The sequence below is a fragment of the Spodoptera frugiperda genome, chromosome 22, assembly GCF_023101765.2.
Source record: "Spodoptera frugiperda isolate SF20-4 chromosome 22, AGI-APGP_CSIRO_Sfru_2.0, whole genome shotgun sequence".
Lineage (NCBI taxonomy): Eukaryota > Metazoa > Arthropoda > Insecta > Lepidoptera > Noctuidae > Spodoptera > Spodoptera frugiperda.
In genome coordinates, this window is record NC_064233.1 from 679,180 (window position 1) to 701,934 (window position 22,755).

Here is a 22,755-nt window from a genome sequence, read left to right on the forward strand (position 1 = left end):
TGAATTTTATAAAAGATCTGAATCCAAAGTCCAAAATTGATGAAGCGAAAGAGGTAGGTATGTAAGATTCGTAGCAATTGGCGTTCCATGGTCTCTGCCTACCCCCATGGGAGACAGGCGTTCATCTAGTCTGATCTGGAGTTGCGGACTACCTAGCCGATTACCGAGGCTCCTGCTCGAAAAGCAGGAGTAGGAACGGGGTGGTTTTTAATCAGTAAGAGTCTAACACTCCCTCTCGCCTCACCCAAGGTGGGAGAACTCATTTGGACGATTTTCCCCTTCAAAAAAAATGGTCATCAAGATTAAGAGTGTATACCAAATATCAGATCGATCGGACGTCAGGAAAGGGGTTAAATTCAAATTACCAAAGACTCAAACAAACAAACAGGTTGAGCGACATAAATACTTAAAAAAAAAACAATTACAACTAAATACTAACTCCTGTATAACAACTAACAAGAGTATGACATGACTTAATGTACCTCATTAAGAGTTACGAATGTGAAAGTATGTGTGTTACGTCACATCTCCGAAACTGCTGAACTGCATACAATAAAGCATGCGCCATTTCTCTCTCTCTTTTCTTAACTTAACTTTCTTTCAAGGTATGGTTTTTAAATTAAATTAACTTTATGTAACATGTTGTTCTTTTTTTATTTTAACTATCGTGAGACATACTAAATTAATTAAAAACCACGGTTTAACTACTCACGTACATAAATTAATGGAAAAAAGCTCTACTAGTAACCTATGGAGTTTCTTGCTCATTCTTCTCCATAGGAATCTGCACTTTGGAACGAGCAAATAGACCAACTAGAGGACTGACCGACAGACAGACATTTTGTTTTTAAACGAAACAATTATCTTTGCTTTGACGTTCAAAAGTGCCTTCCCGTTTTAAAATAAATAATTTTGACTTTGACTTTGACTTTGAGTTATTAAAATGTCATGTGTTATGTTTATAAACATAAATGAAAAATGGGCTGAACAGAGAAAGAAATAGGTAATAAAAAGACACTTACCATTAACAAATTGTATAAATAAAATTAGCAACATGGCGCCTAAGCGTCTAGGCCGCCATTTTATGACGGCTGCCATCTTGTTTTGGCGGGAAACTACACGTAGTCCATACCAGTCCACATTATTGTTCACATCACTCACACTTTGACACTTTTTTATTGGTTTTTGGTTGTTTTCTGTAATTGTTTTCTCACATTTAGTTGTTGTTTTATACCTGAAACAAATTAAGAATAGATTAGTTTTGTGTAATTTTAATAAAAAAGCTTGATTATTTAATTTTTTAATGGGACAAGCCCGCCACATCCTCTCATATCGCTGCAACTCATGTGCACTTATCATGGTTGTATCTACCTACAGTAGATACAACCATGAAAACACCGGAACATTGAAGTCCGGCGAGCTAAATTATTATATGACGATAAATTAATCCACTGGATTTTGTCTTACATAAATTAAAAAAAAAAAGTGAGATTGAGGTTACCAGAGGCCCAATTACACACTTTCCCAATCCTCGATTCCCCAACAACCTTTAAATTCCTAACCCCCAAAAGGCCGGCAACGCACTTGTAACACCTTTGGTGTTTCAAGTGTCCATGGGCGGCGGCGATTGCTTACCATCAGGTAATACGTTCGGCTCGATTACCGGCGTATTTCATAAAAAAACCTATTATCATCACGCCTGTCTTCCATTGGGTACGCTAAATGCGGACTACCTAGCGGTGTTACCGGGGCTCCGGCTCGAAAAGCAGGAGTAGGAACGGAGTGGTTTTTAGTCAGTAAGAGTCTGACAGTCGCTCTCGCCTCGCCCAAGGCAGGAGAAGACATTGGATGATATTTTGCGTACTAAAAAGGAAAAATCTTAATTCTTTGGATTAAGATATTTAAGACCGATTTTTGTGAAAATTTAAGCACCTACCGTTTTAGGTTGGCAAAAGACATACATACATACATACATACATACATACACACATACATACCTTTAAGCACTTTTTGTCAGAACTCATAATAATTTTTTTGGTGCGCGTAAATCATCCAATGACTTTTCCCGCCTTGGGCGAGGTGAGAGGGAGTGTCAGACTCTTACTGACTAAAAACTACCCCGTTCTTACTCTTGCTTTTAGAGCCGGAGCCCCGGTAACCCGCTAGTTAGTCCGCAACTCCTGATAATCAAACCATATGATACGTATCCGTGTACACTGTAAAGTGAAAACCAAAAATAATTGTGTAACCAATGACTACACAGACTATGCACTACCTAATTCATAATTTCTACTTACCATGCGCAAGCGCTGCCACACACAATGGCCTGTTAGCTAATTTATTTGTAAGTATTATGGTAGTCTATGTGGGACAGGGTGTCAATTGAATGGTAAACACATAACTGGTCTCTGCACGTGGGTAATTTTGCATGTAAGTCTTGTAGGTGATCAGTTGCGGTCTGGACCTAACCTAGATCTTTAATATCGTGGTTTGTTTTAATATTGATTGTGATTATGGTGTAGTTTCTCTTGATATTGGTAGTCTGCTCTACATCGGAAGGTAGAAGCCGGTAAACGGACGGATCACCTGATGGTAAGCAATCGCCGCCGCCCATGGACACTTGAAACACCAAAGGCGTTACAAGTGGGTTACTGACTTTTTGGGAGTTAGGAATTTAAAGGTTGTTGGGTAATCGGGGATTGGGAAGATTGGGAAAGGGGGAATTGGGCCTCCGGTAACCTCACTCACACAACGAAACACAACGCAAGCGTTGTTTCACGTCGGTTTTCTGTGAGGCCGTGGTATCACTCCAGTCGAGCCGGCCCAGCAGTGCCGAAGCATGGCTCTCCCACACTTAATGTATGTACAAGAAAATACACACGGATATGCCTGACACATCAATTTGTAAACAATTGTATAACGTGGCGGCTATGGGTCAATGAGCAGTGAAACGGGGTCGGCGGTGACGTCAGAGTTACCGCGCTATGACGTGACGTCACGCTTAGCTGCTTCTGTGTCCGGGCTGGGGGATTAGTGTTCCTATTGTCTTTGATTTTAGGGTTGCTTTTTACGTGGAGATGTTCTTTGAGTAAGAGAATGGAGGAAAGATACTTCTTCAAAATAAATTCTCGCTTTCTTTTTTATTTTTCTGGTAATGAGAGAGGCCATGATTTGTTACCTAATAGAGATGATGACGGGGTATGAAAATTTAAAATCTATTTAGTCCGTTAGTAAGTAATGAAAAAATATTAGACACCTATTTTTGACATATTATAAGGTAAGTATACATAGATAAAACGTAATCGAAGTTTAGGAGTAAAAGCAAATAGTTACGTCATTTCTACGTATAAAAAGTACCTAGAAGTGACGTCACGCGATATTTCAAGTCCCATGTTAAGGGGGTCAATGAATCTTCGAAAGTATTTGTTTCCGTTAGAAAATAAAAAATGAGTGTCTAATGTTTTAAAACAATCTACAAGACGGACATTAAAATAAAAATTAGTCATCTACCCTATTAGCTTTATCCAGCTCAATAGGTTTTTTTAAGGGGGAAAATCATCCAATGACTTCTCCCGCCTTAGGCGAGTCGAGAGGGAGTGTCAGACTCTTACTGACTAAAATCCATCCTGTTCTTACTCCTATTTTTCCAGCCGGAGCATCGGTAAACCTGCTAGGTCGTCCGCAGCCAAGAATTACTAATACGATTACTACTTCAATTCTCAAATCTAATTTCCTATTCACAAAGCGCGTTAAGCACTAGAATCTAGCCACAGACCATCTGACCTGTACCTAGACAGTAGTAAACCTAAATACTTTCATCAAACATTAGCCATTCAAGACCAAACACTTGATATTAATTGGACATTCAAACTTCGTACTTAAGTAACGGAATTCTTAGACAAACATTGGCACAAATATTTGGGGCAATCATTGGCCATTGGCCTGGTTTGCGAATACTTGGCCAAGGGATTTTGAGTCATCATTTTAAAGAATGTCATGTGACAGTCCACTGCTTTTTTTTAGATAGAAAACTGGTCTTGGCCATTCTTCCGCCTTAGGTGAGGCGAGAGGGAGTGTCAGGGTGCTTTTCTACCAGAGATGTGTTATATATCTATGCTGCGAATGTAATAGGTAAGCTCTGAAACTATGTGATCGTTTCCAGTGATACTAAGCTATGTAGCTGTGCGAGGAAGATGCGCAGCTCGAGTATGTGATGTGTATAGTAGAAAAGTCATTCATAACACACATCCATAGCACGCATCCATAACATGCATCTTACCATATAAAAAACATATCTGAGTTGGTTTCCACCAGTGCTAAGCTGTGTGTAGCAATGAATATGATGGGTGAAGCCAAACGCATCCACAGCAACGAAGTATAGCACATCTCTGGTGGAAAAGGACACTGTACAGTGTACAATCGACAAACTTATTGGACGTCGGACTGAATCGACTATTACCTACCTAATGATATTCCCTAATGACAGCGAAAACGCCCGGTGGATAGCGACTTTGCCACAAGATTCTAAGTTAAGCTTGAAGTTTAAAAAGTGTACTACCAAAAAATTTGCCAATAGTACATAGGCACCCCCCGCTATTTTAAATCGATATATCTTCGAAAGTCCGGTCAGTGGGTAGCCTTAGGGGCGGATTCGTGTTTAATATTCTAAAACATTGTACAAGACGGACATTAAATTAAAATTTAGTCATCCACCCTATTAATGATATACATATTGCACCGCCACATCATCGTATCACAACCCAAAACAATTCAACTTACTTAAAACAAATTACCAAACATACTTGACCAACACAAACATCAGTCAGTTTCGGAGATGTAGTAACAGCAAAATCCCCAAACGGATGGAGAGAACTAGACCAGTGTTATTACGATGCGTCACACAAGGATATGGCAGGGGGTTGCGCAACCTGAGACAATGTGTCATGGCGGCTGCTGGTCGTTGTGAAACGGAATGGCCCGAAGACAACTCTTTATGACTTTTAACTCTTTAAGTTATTGCGTGGTTTAGTTAAAAGAGTTGTGTGTGTTTTTGTTGCTTTTTAATTTTAGTGAACTATAGCTTTTTGCTTTGCTTTGCCCGTGAAGAAGGTTTTTGGGCGATTTCTGATCTTGTAAGATATCTGGACAAAAATAATGGAAAGTGATGGAAATTGATGATGGTTTTCTGTAAGGCCGTGGTATCACTTCAGTTGAGCGGGCCATCCGTGCCGAAGCATGGCTCTCCCACACTTAAAGCCATGAATCATTAGAAATAATGTTTATTTTTAATTATGTCCCGTACTTCCAAACAGCATCCTTTAAGTTATCGTTGACCCAATTGTGATTGACAAACTTATGACCAAACGTGGAGATTTTAGCAAATCTCATCTTATTCGGTCTAATGTTCGGGCAGTGAACGTACTCCGCTTTGATGATAGTAAAAGAAAATCTATGACTAAACTAATAAAAAATTCCAATAAACAGTACCATACCCCAAAACCAATACCAAACCTTCATCTATCACCAATTTCACCGACCAACAACAATTAAAAACTAACCAACCACTACGATCTCTGCTTACCCCGCTTCCAGCCACATCCGCGAACCAACATAACGGATGAACATAAACAGGTGTTCCTCGACCCACATACTGCCTACATAGCTACGTTTACCGTATTTATACACTAGTGTGCGTGTGTGAGAACCTGCGCTCGCGCATGTGTTGTGTATGTGTGTGTGTGTGTTACGTTAGCTTTTGATAACGATATTGTCGTCTTGTGAGTGTTATTGAATGATGGGTAATTGTTTTTTCTTTTTTTTGGAGCTTTGATGATTGGTGTGGTGAGAAGGTGGTTTGTAAAAGGCATTTTGAGACTACTATTGGTTGTAGTAGACTGCCTCGTTAGTCGACGACTACAGGGCAAGGGATCCCGGGTCGGGCAAAGAAACTATTGCTGGGCTTTTTTCGGTTTTTCAAACTCAGTAGTACGGAGTTTGCAATTGTGCCCAGTATATATGTATATGGCAAATGGTATCAGTGTTCCGGTGGTTTCATGGCTGTATCTACTGTAGATTCTGGCTTATAGAAGCTACAGCGGTTTTGGAAGGTTGTGGCGGGCTTGTCCCATTAAAATGTATTTGGACTTTAGAATTCACGCTTAAAATTATGTAGGTATTGATGGTCCCGTAAGCATATCGGAAAAGCAAGTACATACTCCTAAGCTACATTTTACACAGTTTACGCGCATTAGTTATAGCTGTGTACGCTGTCACTGTCTGTCACTCATTCACTCAGTCACGGGTAACGGAATAGTTTTATATAAAACTACCTAGTAACTAACTAGTTAGCTGATTCCCGCAGCTTCACTCCCGTCGGTTACGGACTTTGTGATTAACAAAAGTAGCCTTTTTTTGATGGGGGAAAATCATCCAATGACTTCTCGCCTTGGGCGAGGCGAGAGGGAGTGTCAAACTCTTACTGATTAAAAACCACCCCGTTCCTACTCCTGCTTTTTGAACCGGAGCCCCGGTAAACCCGCTAGGTAGTCCGCAACTCCGGATCAGGTATCAGCCCTACTGGGCCCCATCTGTGGTGGTCTGATGGCTCTTCCAGGTGGGCGCGGAACGCGACAAAAGTAGCCTAAGTTACCCCTTAATACATCAGCTACCTGCCTATAGAAGGCGCGTCAAAATCGGTCCAGTCTTTTCAGAGATTAGCCAGAACAAACACAGACAGATAGCCAAAATTTAAAAAGTATTATTTTGGCGTATGTATCAAGTAAGTACCAATGTGACTTTTTCCGAGTTACATGTACTTTCTAAGATTATTTAGACACCACTGACAAACGGTGAAGGAAAACATCGTGAGGAAACCTGGGCTTATAATTTCTGATAGTTAGTTTGAAATCGCCAACCTGCATTGAGCAAGCGTGGTGATTAATGCTCAAACCTTCTCCGTGTAAGAAGAGGCCTTTGGTCAGCAGTGGCTACTTATAGGCTGTTGATATGATGTGATGATGTATCGTGAAAAAACGTTTTTTTTTAATATTACAAACAGACACTCCAATTTTATTTATTAGTGTAGATGTAGACTATAAACTTTATTGATTGACACCTACGATATCTAAATTGGAAAATGCAAGCTTCATCCGTTTTTTAAATGGTATTTTAATGTTGTGGTCAACCTATATAGAGCCGGTTGCTTATTTACATATTTCGTACATATTTTACCAAAACATATATACCTAACATATACCGTTTTAGTGGTGTCATTGAACTCTGTCTGTCTGTGACGGTTGAGTGGTTACTTCGATACCCTTGTTAGAAAGAGCATTGGGTAGATTGCTATTGTTTTTTTTTGTACCTACCTTCTATGGTTTTTTTAGAGCTAGGTATGTGTTGAGGATTTAGCGTGCTTTTCCACCAGAAATGTGCTATGCTACGTTGCTGTGGATGCGTTTGGCTTCCTATCATATTCATTGGTACACATAGCTTAGTACTGGTGGAAACGGACTCACCAAGCTAGGTTTTCATTTTATAGAAAGATGCGTGCTATGAATGGCTTCCCTACTATCGATACATCGCATACTCGAGCTGCGCATCTTCTTCGCAAAGTATCAGTGGAAACGGTCACATAGTTTCACATCTTAGCTATTAAATCTTCGTAGCATAGCTACATAGCACATCTCTGGTGGAAAAGCACCCTAAGACTTTCGCACCCTCATGCATCAGAGTGCTATTTCTAAACCTACCAACGCCAAGTACCAATACAACATTTTCCCGAGTTATATGTATTTTCTAAAATTATTTTGACACCACTAACAAACAGTAAAGGAAAAAATCGTGAGGAAACGTGAGGAAACCTGGGCTTATAATTTCTAATTATAAGTTTGAAATCGTCAACCCGCATTGAGCAAGCGTGGTGACTAATACTCAAACCTTGCCAGAAGAGGCCTTTGGTCAGCAGTGGCCACTTATAGGCTGTTGATGTGATGTGAAGATGTGAGTGAATCCGAGATCCCTTATTCGACAGTTAAGTTTTAAGTATCGGAGAGCCATGCTTCGGCACGAATGGGCAGGCTCGACCGGAGTGATACCACGGCCTCACAGAAAACCGACGTAAAACATCGTTTGCGTTTTATGTTTCAAGTGTTCATGGGCGGCGGCGATTGCTTACCATCAGGTGATACGTCTGCTCGTTTACCGACGTGTTTCATAAAAAAGTTAGTACTAGCGACTAGGTACAAGACCAACCTATAGTTTTATGCAGACCATGCAATGCTTTACCATACCCGCATGTAATAGTATGTCATACAAAATTGTTTTAAAGTGAAATCGTGCACATTCCGCCATGTTTCAAAATAATGTCACTTCGGCTAGAGATAACACGTTATCAGTTCAAAGCTTAGGTTTCAAAATTACTGGCGTTTTAATGGTTTGGTTTATATTGCGGTTAGGTTATTTCTTTAAGTACCTAGTGTATTGTCTGTTAGAAATTATTTGTAATTTTGTAGGTTTTTTAATGTTTGCGAGCAGGTGAGTAGACAGATTCTGTGTTAGTTATATTTATATTAAGTATAGGGAAGATGATTAATTTTTATTTTAATGTCCGTCTTGTAGATAATTTTAAAATATTAAACATGTATATTTTATTTTATTACGGTAACAAATACTTTCGATTTGAAATATCGCGTGACATCACTTCTAGGTACATTTTATACGTAAAAATAATGTATCTGTTCCCACTCCTAAACTTTGATTCGTTTTATCTGTGTATGTTACCTTACAATGATAAAATAACAAATAATACGTGTCTAATATTTTTTTCATTAGCCCTATTTTCCCCTGACGCTTTACCCGACACGGGTATCGTACCCTAAACACCTTGCTTGACAGTTGCACTCGCAACCTATCGACCAACGAGCCAGTAACATAATAAACAAAATGAATTTTCAACTCATGTAACAGATGAAAGCTCCAAAAGAGCAGAGGTTTCCAACCTTGGGCACCAAATTTATAAAATTACCTATTGTCAAAAAAATTAAATTAATATTCTACTCGATTAAGTTTTATTCTAATTTTATTAATTTATTCTGTTTATAGCTTTTTATGTTATATTTTTAGTATGTGACTTAAACTTTTTTTTACCGTTAGTGTTATTAATGTGGTATAATATAAAAATTCGTAACTGTTTTTGTGTGTCAGTGAATAACATTTGATACGTTGGTTATATTATATGACAAACCGGCAGATGTGGGTATGTCATACATAAATGTGATGCTTGGGAACGCCTTTTGCAGATCTATCTATTCATTCTTATGTTTAATACAACGTAGATGTATGTTATGATTCTTGGAACCACAAGCATTGAAGTAACTATTCTACCGTATTTTTCAGTATATAATCATTTGTAAATTGTTGATTAGTTATTTAATTAGATTTGAGCTGGTGATTACATCTACGTGATATACCTTCTTATTATAATTAGTTTACGTGAAATATAAAAATATTATCATAGTTCAGTCTATGTATTAAAGGATTTTTTTTATTCTTCGTAGACAAACTACAATATACAGTGAAAAAATAGACCTTGTTGTTATAATACTTAAATGTGATTTTTCCTAATTACTGATTTTATAAGTAGGTAGCTTTTTTTTTGAGGGGGGAAAATCATCCAATGACTTTTCTCGGCTTGGGCGAGGCGAGAGGGAGTGTCAGACTCTTACTGACTAAAAACCACCCCGTTCCTACTCCTGCTTTTCGAGCCGGAGCCCCGGTAAACCCGCTAGGTAGTCCGCAGCTCCGGATCAGGCATCAGCCCTATTGGGCCCCATCAGTGGTGGATAAGTAGGTAGCTTAATTTTGTTGTTTTTGGCCTACAATATGTTTTTTATATGCCAACTTACTATAAAAGACAAATCTATGACAGCTAAATCAAGTTACCAATAAATAATGAACTCGTATCGTCATTTCAACCGTCCCAATTAACAAATGCCTCTAACATCAAAACTAACGAACTCAGAAACTCTTAAAGCTCTAATCTCAATCTACACACGTTTGTACTCGCGGTCAGGCGGTCAGCGACCGGTTCCCAGCTATTCAGGTCACTGGAGCCCTTGCCCAGTTGCGCTTGTTTACGTGCAGCAGGTATGTTTTAATGGTGAGTGAGAATCAAAGTCAAAGTCAAATTGGATGTAGGTTGTGTAGTTTTGAATTTCCTAAATATTCAGACGAATTGAGAAACTGTTGCTTTTTTGAAGTCAGTTCAAAAGTATATGTTTGTTAGTAAAATGTGATGCAAATAGTTTCTTAAGTGATGTCTTTCTTCACGTCTCATGTGAAAAGAAGCCGCTATTTAGCAGACACAAAAAGGCTATTGATGAATAAGATGATCACAGAAAGTGTCTATTGTAATGTTATTTATATGGAAAATGAATAAATAAATATTTTCTTAGTTTAGGTAATTGAAATGTAACAAGAATTTACCTTCAGCAATATGGCTTCGTCATCCCAGTGACAAACAGGGGTAAGAATACCGAGGTTCTTACCTATTTCACGATGGGCAACAGTATTTCAAATCCCATGCAACAAACTTATACTTACAAAAGAACTATTTCTAAGTATATGATAGTAAGAAATGTATTGGGATACGAATGAAAAGAAACGTCGGTGCTTTTGAGGTGGCCTTACGTACGTCAATCAAATTAGAGATGTGTAAATAAGGGTCTAATTATGGGGCACTGACTTGCTTATATGGTTGCCTATAGAAGCATAGATACATTCCAAAATGTTCTCTTACTGCCTATCATATTGGGATAAACAATGGGTAAATGACGTTAGATAGGACAATTACCTAATACTTGAATTGGTGACAGTAAAATGCTAATGATGTTGATATGTAATCCCCATATTTTTCGCCAGTTATGCTATGAGTTAATGTAATGAAGAGCTATCTTTAGTCACAGTCACAGTAGAGCTATGACTTGATTATGATTCCCTTGAATCTATTGCAGTCATGCTTGCAATTACTCGACCAACGAAGCAATCTTTTGATAAGTTATTGATCTTAGAAAGGTTAGTCTAAGAGAATTGAATGACTATGATTACAAACTGTATAACTAATACATATAGATACAAACAGGACCTGAAACTTGACTGAAAATGTTGAAAGCTGGTTTTGTCATTAATTGATTTAATGGTTGAGTTAGAAAATGAAATCGTTTTCTACAGCTCAAGTTTGCTTACATAATTCTAGTGACTAAGCAGCTCTTGGCTTTCTTCTTACGATATACCTACCTTCATAGATAGCTAGTGTTAGCTTTCGCTGCAGTAAACTAAGTGTGTACGGAATCCTTAAAATCTTTAAAATTACTTGAATTATCTTTGTAAACTGATATTTGAATATGTATATGATGTAAATGATTATAGCTTTTTATTTTTGAAGGAGGGAAACAATCCAGTGACTTCTCCCAACTTGGATGAGGCGAGAAGGAAGGTCAGATTCTTAGTGTGTACGGTCCACGTACATTGACCTTACTAAAAACCATCCCGTTCCTACTCCTGCTTTTCAAACCGGAGCCCCGGTAACCCGCTAGACAGTCCGCAGCAAATATGATAATAGTTTTCAACATTATGTTTACAACTTTTAAATTACCTGCAATGTATTACGTAAATCCTACAATGTATACTCACTACAGTCATGTAATTAGGCCATTCAACTGACCCTTTATCAGACAGAAGCTTAGTTCAAGAACAGGTGATATTCTCAAAAATAAACACTGTACAAAATCCGAACTCAGGTTTTTATACTCAGCTGCAAAAAAGAACAAGACGTCACCTAAGACTCTGTAATGGACAACCATACAAAACGTGTTTCAAAAACTAATCGTACCACAAAAATGCAAAAGAATTTCTGGCTTTCCGTTTGTCCAGCATACGTTTACCTGCTCACCCACATAGTAGAGTAGCGTGAAGCTGCTACGAGCAATTAATAGTGATAAGTCGACCGTTACAGGCATTCTACGAGTTTTTATATCGACTTAAATTGTTCATTTGTATAGAAAAAATGTGTTTAGTTTTAGTATTTTGATATTAAAATACTGGTTGTTAATCATGTCGACAGTCCATTAGTTATTTTTTAAAGACCTGCCTTGATAATCTTTAGTGATAGTTCTCATAGTCGCGTTTCGTTTCCTTCTTGTATTAGGTTCAGTGTTACTTAGTAAGCTTTTTCGGTCTGGAATGGGGACCTGGCAGGAATATGGTAAACTTCCCCTTTACTGGGTAGTACGTGGCACTCCCAACTCTACATTTCTGGTTAATCCTTAGACGAGTAAAAGGTATAGTGTTATACTAATTGTTTTCTGTTCCTCCGTCTTTATTTTAGATTTAACCAAGTCTTGATTAGATCATAATTGTTATTAGATCAAGTAATAAGCTGTCTTAAGATTCAAAACAAAATCCTTTACATTACCTAATTGAAGAATGATGTTTATTTTTGTGATACTTATACGACTTATAAATATCTAAATACGTTGATATACAATTGGACTATTGTAAGATTTCATTGTAGCTCAAAATGAAACTAGGGATTTAATACATTCGCAGGCACATATTGGCAGATCAAGAATTAGGTAGTATAAAAACTTGTTATAAAAGTTACATAGCCTACTTTTTGTGGGGCCAATCGAGAGCCATTTATAGATGCTGATGTAAATAATGGGAGGTGAGTCAAAATGAAGTTAGGTAGGTAGACTAATATGGCATGTAGGTACGAAAACATGAGAACTTTCATAATTCGAATAAAAAAATGAAAAGTGGTTCAGTTTGATATCACAGAGAAGTTTTTAATTGATTAATCCTGTATAGCTTACGTAATGTGAAAGAGACTAATGATCCAGCGGTGGCCTGTGTTGAGATTTTGTACTGTCAGTGGGTAAGTAAGTATCCCTTAAACAATAAATAGATTTCTTGTATCTGTACCTACCAATATCTTCAAATGTTTGCATCATACGTGGAAGCCAGTTTTAATAAGACACCAAAACAAGAGACATGTTTGTGTTCCCTTAAAATTATATACCTAAGATTTTCCCCTTTTTAACTAAACTTATATTTATGTACAAAATGTGTCCAATGATTAAGCTCTACGTTAGTAGAGTAGGTAAGAGAAGTAGTAGGTAACTTATTTCATAACAGATAATTATTATAATTTCAAAATTTAACCCTTTGCTAAAATTGTTGAGAATCCCTGCCCTTCGACAGTTTGATGACATATAAATTCGGACATCCGCTTATCAAAATAAATACTTTCATTCATAAAGTTCTGAATAGTTATGATTCATATAAGAAACTTTTAAATTAAAAATGTTATTCTATCTATCTTAAAAATATTAAATAACTTAATTATTCAACTTACCGACTTTTAAAATATCAAAACAGCTGTAGAAACAAGAAATATGTAGGATACCACGTAAAAAAATGAGCCACTGTTTTCTTATAAGAAACTTTCACATTTTGCCACACACTTCCACACGCGATTTCCGTGTCTACACGTTTTAATTCACTACTAAAAAACTAAATTTAAATTAAAACACTTTTTCGAGTATAAGAAGAGTCGTAAAGCATAAATTTTGTAACAAAAAGTTAGTGTATTTATTTTATTTCGTTGAAGAAACCGCCATCATTATTTGAACATGCGCGCGCAGTACTGTCTAAAGTCAACTGACGCGGCGCGTCTCGAAATTCACTTCGATTCATAGGTGGAGGCGAGACAGCAGATACGTTTTACGTAGGATAGAACGAGACAGCTAGAGGGTGTCATGTAGCGGTAATTTTTTTCTCCTTTCGCGCGTCAACTTTCTAAATCGCCTTGAGGTGTTCGGTCATCTTGTTTTGGTGTTAAAAATTGTTTGGATTCAAAAAATAAGGATAAAATACTGTTAAAACTAAAGAAATTGTCAACGATCTTTCTTAATTTGTAAAAATAAAGTTAATTTAAGGAAAATTAAATTACCTACGTGACTAAAACAAAGTATCTTTTGAGCATGTGAAAGTTACAGTTTCTTTGAAAAAAGTGCAACGTCATTAATTTTCTTCATTTTACGTAAAATAAGATTTTTCCCTATCGTAAAATATAAACATTTTCTATGACGTCATCATTAAGAAAATCTGAACTCTAAATTCGCACTTTACTACCACGGCTCGTTGGTCTAGGGGTATGATTCTCGCTTCGGGTGCGAGAGGTCCCGGGTTCAAATCCCGGACGAGCCCGTAGAAGATTGACTCGATCTTCTTTTTGTATCCTATTTATCTATTTACTGACCTATTTTTAATAGATAATGATTTATTTTTCTTTTATTTTGTTTTAAACACATTTTTATTGCAATTATTATGCGGGCTTTCTAAATAACTTTGAAATACATCTTGTTTTGAATATTCCTTCATATTTTTTTTATTTTTAGTAAACATAATTATATTTTTCGACATTTCACTGAGCTCAATATACCATTGTACTTGACCAGGCAACTAAAATAAAAAAATACCTGCGACATCTAGTTAAAAACCCATGTACTACTTTATAATTTACCTAAACTATTTCATAGATGGCACTGTATACAAAATGTCAAGTTTAACCCGATTTTTTTAAGTAGACACGCTATGCACCTGTGTTATTAGAGCGCATTGTTATTTTCAATTTTGCCGCTTAATCGACAGGTGGCTAGCTAGTTTCGGGCAATGACATTCCCCCAGTCAAATCAACCCCCGCGCACTCCGTTCCCCTTGCGTTAAACTTTCAGACAAAACATTAAAACTTTTCTCAACACGTGTTTTTAGTTAAATAATGGTAAAAACTATCAAATTCTAACTATAAAGTGTTTAAAAGTGAATAAAAAGTGTTTAAAACCCAGTTTGAAGGATAAAAACAGTTGATTTTTACGAAAATGTCGGGAGCCAGTACTTCAACGAGTCCCCCTATGGCTTCTATAAGCGATGTAAACACATTATTTCAAAATGCAAAGAAATATGAAGAATTAAATGTAATTGGAACAGGTACGTAACAAGTTTTGTAACAGAAATAACCTAATTTTTATCGCGGCGCGTCGCGACGCCGGCGTAAATGTTTTCGCGCAAATAATTCGACTCAAATTCTGTTTATTGTTTATTTATTTTTGTTTATTGTTTTTAGTGTATCAAATATTGTTTTTAATACTCTATTTTGTTTATTAAACATTATAAACACGTTATTCATGTGTAATTTAATTTACAAATTGTTATTTTTGATGATACAAAATATGGTATGGCATAACTACATGAGATGAATGATTTTATGAGTGTTTTCTATTTTATTCATTTGTTTTTTACTACTACTTTCTAATCTTTATTCTTCCATAACTTAATAGTCATTGCTGAAAGTTAAAATACTGTTTAAAACTAGGTTTTAAAGTTATTTTAACTGAACCGAACATAAGAGTAACTGTTTTGACTTTTTAAAAATTAAAAGTTTTACACAAAGTTAAATAAACTTAGAGTAATGTTTTTATCATTAACATTAATCTTCTTATCTTATTATAAATAAAAATGAATTTCTGTTTGTTAGTCTTACTAAAATTAGAAAATGGCTGGACCGATTTGCTAATTATGGTCAAGGAAGGTTTAAAATGTGAGAAAGCATATTGAGGTGGTATGAAATTTGCCGGATCAGCTAATTAAATATAATTCATTTTACAATATAAAAAGCTCAGTAGGTAATAAATATACATACACACAGTTATAAGAAGATCAACTCTTTTTCTTCTGGCCTTTTCTGACTAGATTAGAGTCAACCGCTGAGGTCTTTTCAGCTAAATACCACCAATCTGGAGGTCAATATAGAAAGAGGAAGTCAACAAAAAAATCACTGCATACTCACATAATATAATAATGGAGAAAAGCTCTACAAGTTTCGAGTCACAGAGGCACTCTCTATTATGAGCAGCGCACATAGCCTTCTGAGTAGGCTGTGCATGCAGCTACACAAGCAAGCACAAACACTTTACCTAGTCGGAGGATTCTTCTTTTCCAATCTTAGAGAACTATACTCTCTGTTTCCTAAGATATGATTCCTTTTGAGCTAATTCAATAGAACAAGATACAAATAACATTACTAGCAAAAAATGGGTAGTTATTACGTTTTTTTTTAATGTTGCCACACATTAGAATTTTCTCCTGTGTCGTGGGTGTATTTACAAACATACAAGTTCACATACACATGACACCCAGACCCGAAAGAACAAGTTGTGGATCACACAAAGCTTTGCGCAGGAATCGAACCTTCTAAACATTGCACGGCAGCCCAGTTGCCTAGCCACCAGGTCAACCATACAGCCAAATATGCACATCTCACCTGGTACCACTTCTTCCTCTCATACACTCCTCGGAGATAAAAAATAAGCATGAATTTTAAACCAATACTTCTCATTTCAGGAGCCTACGGCACAGTATACAAAGCGCGAGACCTCCACAATGGAGGCAACATAGTAGCTATGAAGAAAGTGAAGGTGGCACTCACCGAGGATGGGATCCCTCTCTCCACACTCCGGGAGATTGCACTACTGAGGCAGCTGGAGGCTTATAGACATCCTAATATTGTCAGGTAATAATAATAAATCTTTATTCATTGTAGTAAAACAGTCAAAGTACATTAGTGATTTGTTTAGGTGGGACTTGTAGAACATGGGGAGTGGTTTTGAACTCTGTGTGTTTTGGCGTTTCTGCCATACCATTTACTGGAAGCAAATAGTTATACACACATAGGACACATTTACATTGAAATTTTCGTGGTGCTTGATTGGGCTTCTCCCAGTTGTACAATCTCTTATTGTGCATTTAAGCTTCAGTCAATCTGTCTCCTGTGTTAAATTTCTCAGTGGGAACTATCGTTATCTTTTCTTTTCCTCTTAATTTATTTCTACTGATTTATTTTGTTGCGCTATATAATAAAATTAAAGTTTAGAATAAAGCTCAGAATGGGAAGTTTACTGCCAAACTCAATATCAGTTAATGGGTTACAACACCACTGGGTGACTTAGCAATTGTTTTCAATACAACTTACTAAGGAATAGTATAAGTAACCATTACACATGTCTGAATGCGGCAGTTAAACATGGTTAAAAATGGCTATAAGTACTCTAATGTATAAAAATCTGAGTAATAAGTATAGCCATTTTTATAGATAGATAGATTAGTCTTATGTATCTCATTAGGGTTCCGTAGCCAAATGGCAAAAAACGGAACCCTTATAGATTCGTCATGTCTGTCTGTCTGTCCGTCCGTCCGTCCGTCCGTCCGTCCGTCCGTCCGTCCGTCCGTCCGTCCGTCCGTCCGTCCGTCCGTCCGTCCGTCCGTCCGTATGTCCGTATTTCACATTTTTTTTTCTTTTACAATAAACATAAACCAAACTCTAATCCCATCATCATATTTCCGCAGACTCCTAGACGTCTGCCACGGCGGCCAATCCCTGGAGCGCGACCAGCAGCTGGTACTGTTCCTGGTGTTTGAGCACGTGGACCAGGATCTGGAGTCATTCCTGAAGAGGTCACAGTCACCACTGTCTCATGGAGTCATCAGGGTAAGTTAAACCAGAGCTGCGGACTGACTAGCGAGTTTATTGGGGCTCCGGCTCGAAAAGCAGGAGTAGGAACGGGGTGGTTTTTAGTCAGTAAGAGTCTGACACTCCCTCTCGCCTTGTCCAAGGCGGGAGAAGTCATTGGATGACTTTCTCCCGCTTTAAAAAAAAGTCGCATGTAATAGTCCCATGTGAGTCTATTGCCACATACTGGGCACAATTCCAGACTCCATGCTACTTCATACAGACAAATTTTCGAAAAACGGAAAAAAGCTCAATAATACTTTGCCCGCCACGGGATTCGAGACCCGAGACCCATTGTCCGGCAATTGCTATCTAATAACTCGACTAACGACGCAGTTTTTAATTTAATATAACCTTATACCACACACTACTAAATATTTATATATTTTGTATGTATATATGTATATACTTAGTATATTGCTAGTGTATAATATTAATAACCATCTTTTCATTTCTTTTTGTGCACACTTCTACCCTTAATCTGTTTTCTTTTTAATTATTCCATCCAAAGGTTGTCTGGAAGAAATCACCATTGTGTGATAAGACCGCCCATTGTACGCATATTACTTATTTCTTTTCTCCCCCTCCCCAGAACATGTCGTACGACATTCTATCAGGCATAGACTTCCTCCACTCGCACCGCATCGTGCACCGCGACCTGAAGCCGCACAATCTGCTCGTCACCTGCTCGGGCCGGGTCAAGCTGGCTGACTTCGGCCTGGCCAAGACTTACGACACTGATATGAAGTTGACTAGTGTGGTATGTTATCTTATACAGTATAGAGATCTATCATATGATTTAAATGAAACTACAAATAGTACTCGTCTACAGAAGCCTAATACAAATGTATATATTTCAACGAAAACTGAAAATAAATAGAAATGAAAAAGTTTGAAACAAAATACATAATGAAATATATTATCAAGGATTAAATATTGAGAGAACAGCTCCATGTACGGTGTTTTCATGGTTGTACCACTAGTAACCAGCTGTAGATCCTGGTGTGTAGAATATGTACAATTAAGAATTACAATTCGGAGCCGGTAATCCGGCGGATCCGGTATGATTTTGTTGCCTACCGGATCCGGCAATATCACCGGATCCGGTAACCGGATGCCATGTCGTAGCAATAATATGATATAGAGCTATGACAATTAAGTTTATGAATTGCCTTATACTGTGCACAATTCCAGACTTCGTGCTACCATTGAGGAATTTTCGCAAAGCCGATAAAAAGCCTAGCAATACTTTACCCAGGAATCGACCCCGAAACCCCTTGCTCGTCAGACGCACTTACGACCACTCGACCAATGAGGCACTCAGTTGTAATAAATAACTAGAAAACTTATGTAACTGCCATCGCAAGTGATTATTTATTTATTTTAATGTGGGTACACAATTTATTTACAAATTCACATATGTATACAACATTACAGCTTACGCCATTACGTTATATAGCGAAAAGAAGAAATTAAAATAAAAACTAATACAATTCTCAACAAGAGAGATACAAGATTTTGTTTTTGTTATATTTAAACAAAAAGAAAACCTAAATATTAAGTGAACATAAACACAAAACATAAACACATCTTTACAAAATGCATAATATTAATTTATATTACTTAACATCCATCCTCTCACAAAATCTCAAACATTCACGACACACATCTATCCATCTCATTGCAAACAAATCACACTCCGGTGCTGAAGTCACTGCAATACAATTAAATACTAGTATATAAGGGTGATTATGATGCTGAAGCCGCCATCCTCCCGCCCCCAGGTGGTGACCCTGTGGTACCGCCCCCCGGAAGTCCTGCTAGGCACGAGCTACAACACGGCGGTGGACGTGTGGTCGGCGGCCTGCGTGCTAGCGCAGCTTCATACCAGGAAACCCTTGCTGCCTGGAGCCTCCGACTCCGACCAACTGCATTGTATATTCAGGTGAGATGCTGTACATCATTGTGGTAGATGTGACCACCGCTACTCTTCACGTGGGTGCTATATACGAGGGAATTGTGATGTGGTTAGAATATACTCGTTTTTTTATGGAACATGGCTGGTAACAGATGGATCACATGATGGTAAGCAATTGCCGCACTGACAGATAGACTGACGGATAATTCAGTTTGACGTTTCAAAAGTATCTAATTTAGGATTAATTGAAATAAATGCTTTGACTTTGATCGCTTCCCATGTACAACCGAAATACCAGAGGCGTTACAAGTGCATTGTCAGCTATTTGGGGGTTAGGAATTTAAGGGCTTTGGGAAATCGGAGATTGGGAAAAATGAGGTAATTGAGCCTCCGGTAACCTCAATTACACAACGCAAGCGTTGTTTCACGTCGGTTTTCTGCTCGGCCGTGGTATCACTCCGGTCGAATCGACCCAGCAGTGCCGAAGCATGACTCTCCCACACTCATGACCGATTTCCTCAAAAATACTTTGATCCTGCTCAATGGTCAAGTGGTCGCAAGTACGACAAGAGGCCTCAGGTTCGATTCCTGGGCCAGACAAAGTATTACTGTTTTTTTTTTGTTTTTGGAAAAAATCTTAGTAGTAACACGGAGTCGGGTATTGTGCCTAGTATAATTATGACAATAGGCTCACCCACTATTACATGGGACTTATAACACAAATGGTGAAAAGTGGGTGTACATTGTAGAGCGACATTACGTGCCGTGATGCACCTCTGCCTACCACTTCGTGGACAATGGTGTGACGTTACATATATGTACATACTTTGATCCATGAATTTTTTTTTGGTGACAAATTGTAAAGGGGAAACCTTCAAAAGGCGCCTAGCTTTTTTGGGGATAAAAGACTAGGGAGTGTGGGATTTTTACCTCACTAAAACCACCCCGGTGGCCACCCTCAACACCTGTAAAGGGCACCGGGTCCTCTTAGTAGATCTGCTCCGGAACATACTTTGATGCTATAACTAAACACTACTTATTTCCTTGCAGACTGATAGGCAGACCGTCCCGGTCGGAGTGGCCGGACAACGTCTCCATCATGCTGGACAGCTTCCCCGAGTACCAGCCCCAGGACCTCGCTGAAGTCTTGCCTAGGATACACTTTCAAGCACTAGAACTTATTAAGGTAATATTATCTATATTTATAAAAATCAATTGCTCATCGTTAGTCTGGCTAAAACTCGAGAACGGCTGGACCGATTTGGCTAATTTTTTGTCTTAAATTATTTGCGGAAGTCCAGGGAATGTTTAAAAGCGAAACAAAAATGTTTGAGGCGATACGAAGTTTGCCGGGTCAGCTAGTATATAATATAAAAGTCGGGTTTTCCTTCCTGACGCTATAACTCCAGAACGCACGAACCGATTTCCACGGTTTTGCATTCGTTGGAAAGGTCTCGGGCTCCGTGAGGTTTATAGCAAAGAAAATTCAAGAGAAAAGCAGAAAAACAGTGTAAATCATCGGTGGCGAAACGGAGTTCGCCTGGTTTGCTAGTTTTTAATATTATTTTATTCCGTCTTGTAGATTATTTTAAAATATTAGACACGTATTTTTTATTTTATTACGGAAACAAATACTTTCGAAGGTATATTGATTTGAAACATCGCGTGATGTCACTTCTAGGTACATTTTATACGTAGAAATGACGTATTTGCTCCCACTTCTAAACTTTAATTCGTTTTATCTAAGTATTGTTATCTTAAGTGACAAAATAAAAAAATATGTCTAGAAAGAAAGAAAGAAAAACAGTTTATTTGCACCATTAAAAATTTAATAATATTTTTCCTTTGGAAAATTGTTATTAAATTTGGGAGGAGTGTCAGACTCTTACTGACTAAAAACCACCCCGTTCCTACTCCTGCTTTTCGAGCCAAAGCCCCGGTAAACCCGCTAGGTAGTCCGCAGCTCCGACTTTATAAGGTTTACTGGTACTTTATTAGGTACTTTAGTAATATGATTGTTAATCTTTTCCAGGGCATGTTGGTATTCGACCCGGCCAAACGACTGACGGCACTGGATTGCCTCGAACATCCATACTTCACTGATGAGCCGCTCATGTAAGCCCGACATTAGTAAAACATGGAATAAGCCCACCTATTATTATTTTGTTTTTACATTTATGTATGTAGGAGTAAAATTATAGTGTTATTTATAAATAACTAGCTACTTCCGCGCGGTTTCACCCGCTCTGCTCGGCTCCTATTGGTCATGGCGTGATGTTTTATAGCCTATAGCCTTCCTCGATAAATACACTATTCAACACAAAAATAATTATTCAATTCTGTCCAGTAGTTCCGGAGATTAGCGCGTTCAAACAAACTCTTCAGCTTTATAATATTAGTATAGATTTACAAAAGTGCTTCTAAAGAAATAAGCGCTTCGCTTCAAACTTCCTTGTGCGAACTGCTAGGGAGTGGAACTCCTTGCCAGAGTCTGTGTTTCCTGATGGGTATAACCTGGGTGTCTTCAAGGCCCGAGTGAATAGGTTGCTTATGGGCAGACGTGCTCCATCGTAGGCCGCATCATCACTTACCATCAGGCGAGATAGCAGCCAAACGTCGACCTATCAAATGTAAAAACAAATCGGCCGTCTTTTCCGAACCAATTCCGACCTTCAAACATTTAATAAAAGTGCGTATTTCTTTTTAAAAGGCCGGCAACGAATCAGTCACTCCTTTTGTGTTCCGGGTGTCCATGGGCGGCGTTGATCGCTTACCATTAATGACCGGTCTGCTCATTTGCCTCCATTCGGTTTTTTTTCTGTACGTAAAAAATAAACATAAAGCAACCTTATGTATTAATTATAAATAACACTTTTTTAACACTAAGTATATTCAATTGTTACATATGTTATCGGCTTACTCACGTAATTGTTTGACGAGTAACTCGACTAGTTTCATCTAATCGCAGCTACTAAATAGTAGCTGACAATCACGTCTACTAAACAGTAGCAGAACAGCAGTTGCCGCGTCGTCGTGTGTCGCGGAATGCTGTTCATGAATATGAGCCTCTAGCATGGGTTGAAACTAGTCGAGTTCCTCGTCAAACAGTTACGTGAGTAAGCCGATAACATAATAATTAATTTAGTATGTCTCACGAACGTTATAATAAAATGTTAAGTACATAGTATACAAATTCAGGCAGGATATGTTT

At 37.9% G+C, this 22,755-nt stretch overlaps 2 protein-coding genes, 1 long non-coding RNA gene and 1 other non-coding gene across 4 annotated transcripts in view; 3 read left to right on the top strand and 1 right to left on the bottom strand.

Moving 5' to 3' along the window:
* The window catches only part of LOC118280028 (uncharacterized), a 36,916-nt gene extending 23,189 nt beyond the window's left edge, over window positions 1–13,727 (bottom strand). The window contains exons 1-2 of the mRNA XM_050702785.1: window positions 13,415–13,727; window positions 1,023–1,234 (exon numbers count right to left, since the gene is read on the bottom strand). Coding sequence (XP_050558742.1) covers window positions 1,023–1,098 — 76 coding nt within the window. The 5' untranslated portion in view covers window positions 1,099–1,234; window positions 13,415–13,727. The remainder of the gene's footprint in view (window positions 1–1,022; window positions 1,235–13,414) is intronic.
* Window positions 1–22,181, top strand: part of LOC126912136 (uncharacterized) — a 196,196-nt gene extending 174,015 nt beyond the window's left edge. The window contains exon 2 of the long non-coding RNA XR_007706781.1: window positions 22,088–22,181. This is a non-coding gene — a long non-coding RNA (uncharacterized LOC126912136). The remainder of the gene's footprint in view (window positions 1–22,087) is intronic.
* Trnap-cgg (transfer RNA proline (anticodon CGG)) lies at window positions 14,197–14,268 on the top strand. Its single transcript has one exon. It is a non-coding gene; the product is annotated as a tRNA-Pro (tRNA).
* Window positions 14,726–22,150, top strand: LOC118279786 (cyclin-dependent kinase 6). The gene is made up of 7 exons (XM_050702766.1): window positions 14,726–15,048; window positions 16,462–16,630; window positions 17,464–17,605; window positions 18,219–18,386; window positions 19,411–19,571; window positions 20,595–20,730; window positions 21,577–22,150. Exons 1-7 carry the CDS (start codon window positions 14,940–14,942, stop codon window positions 21,661–21,663), a joined length of 972 nt encoding a protein of 323 aa, XP_050558723.1. The 5' UTR covers window positions 14,726–14,939; the 3' UTR covers window positions 21,664–22,150.
* Window positions 22,182–22,755: the final 574 nt, after the last annotated feature.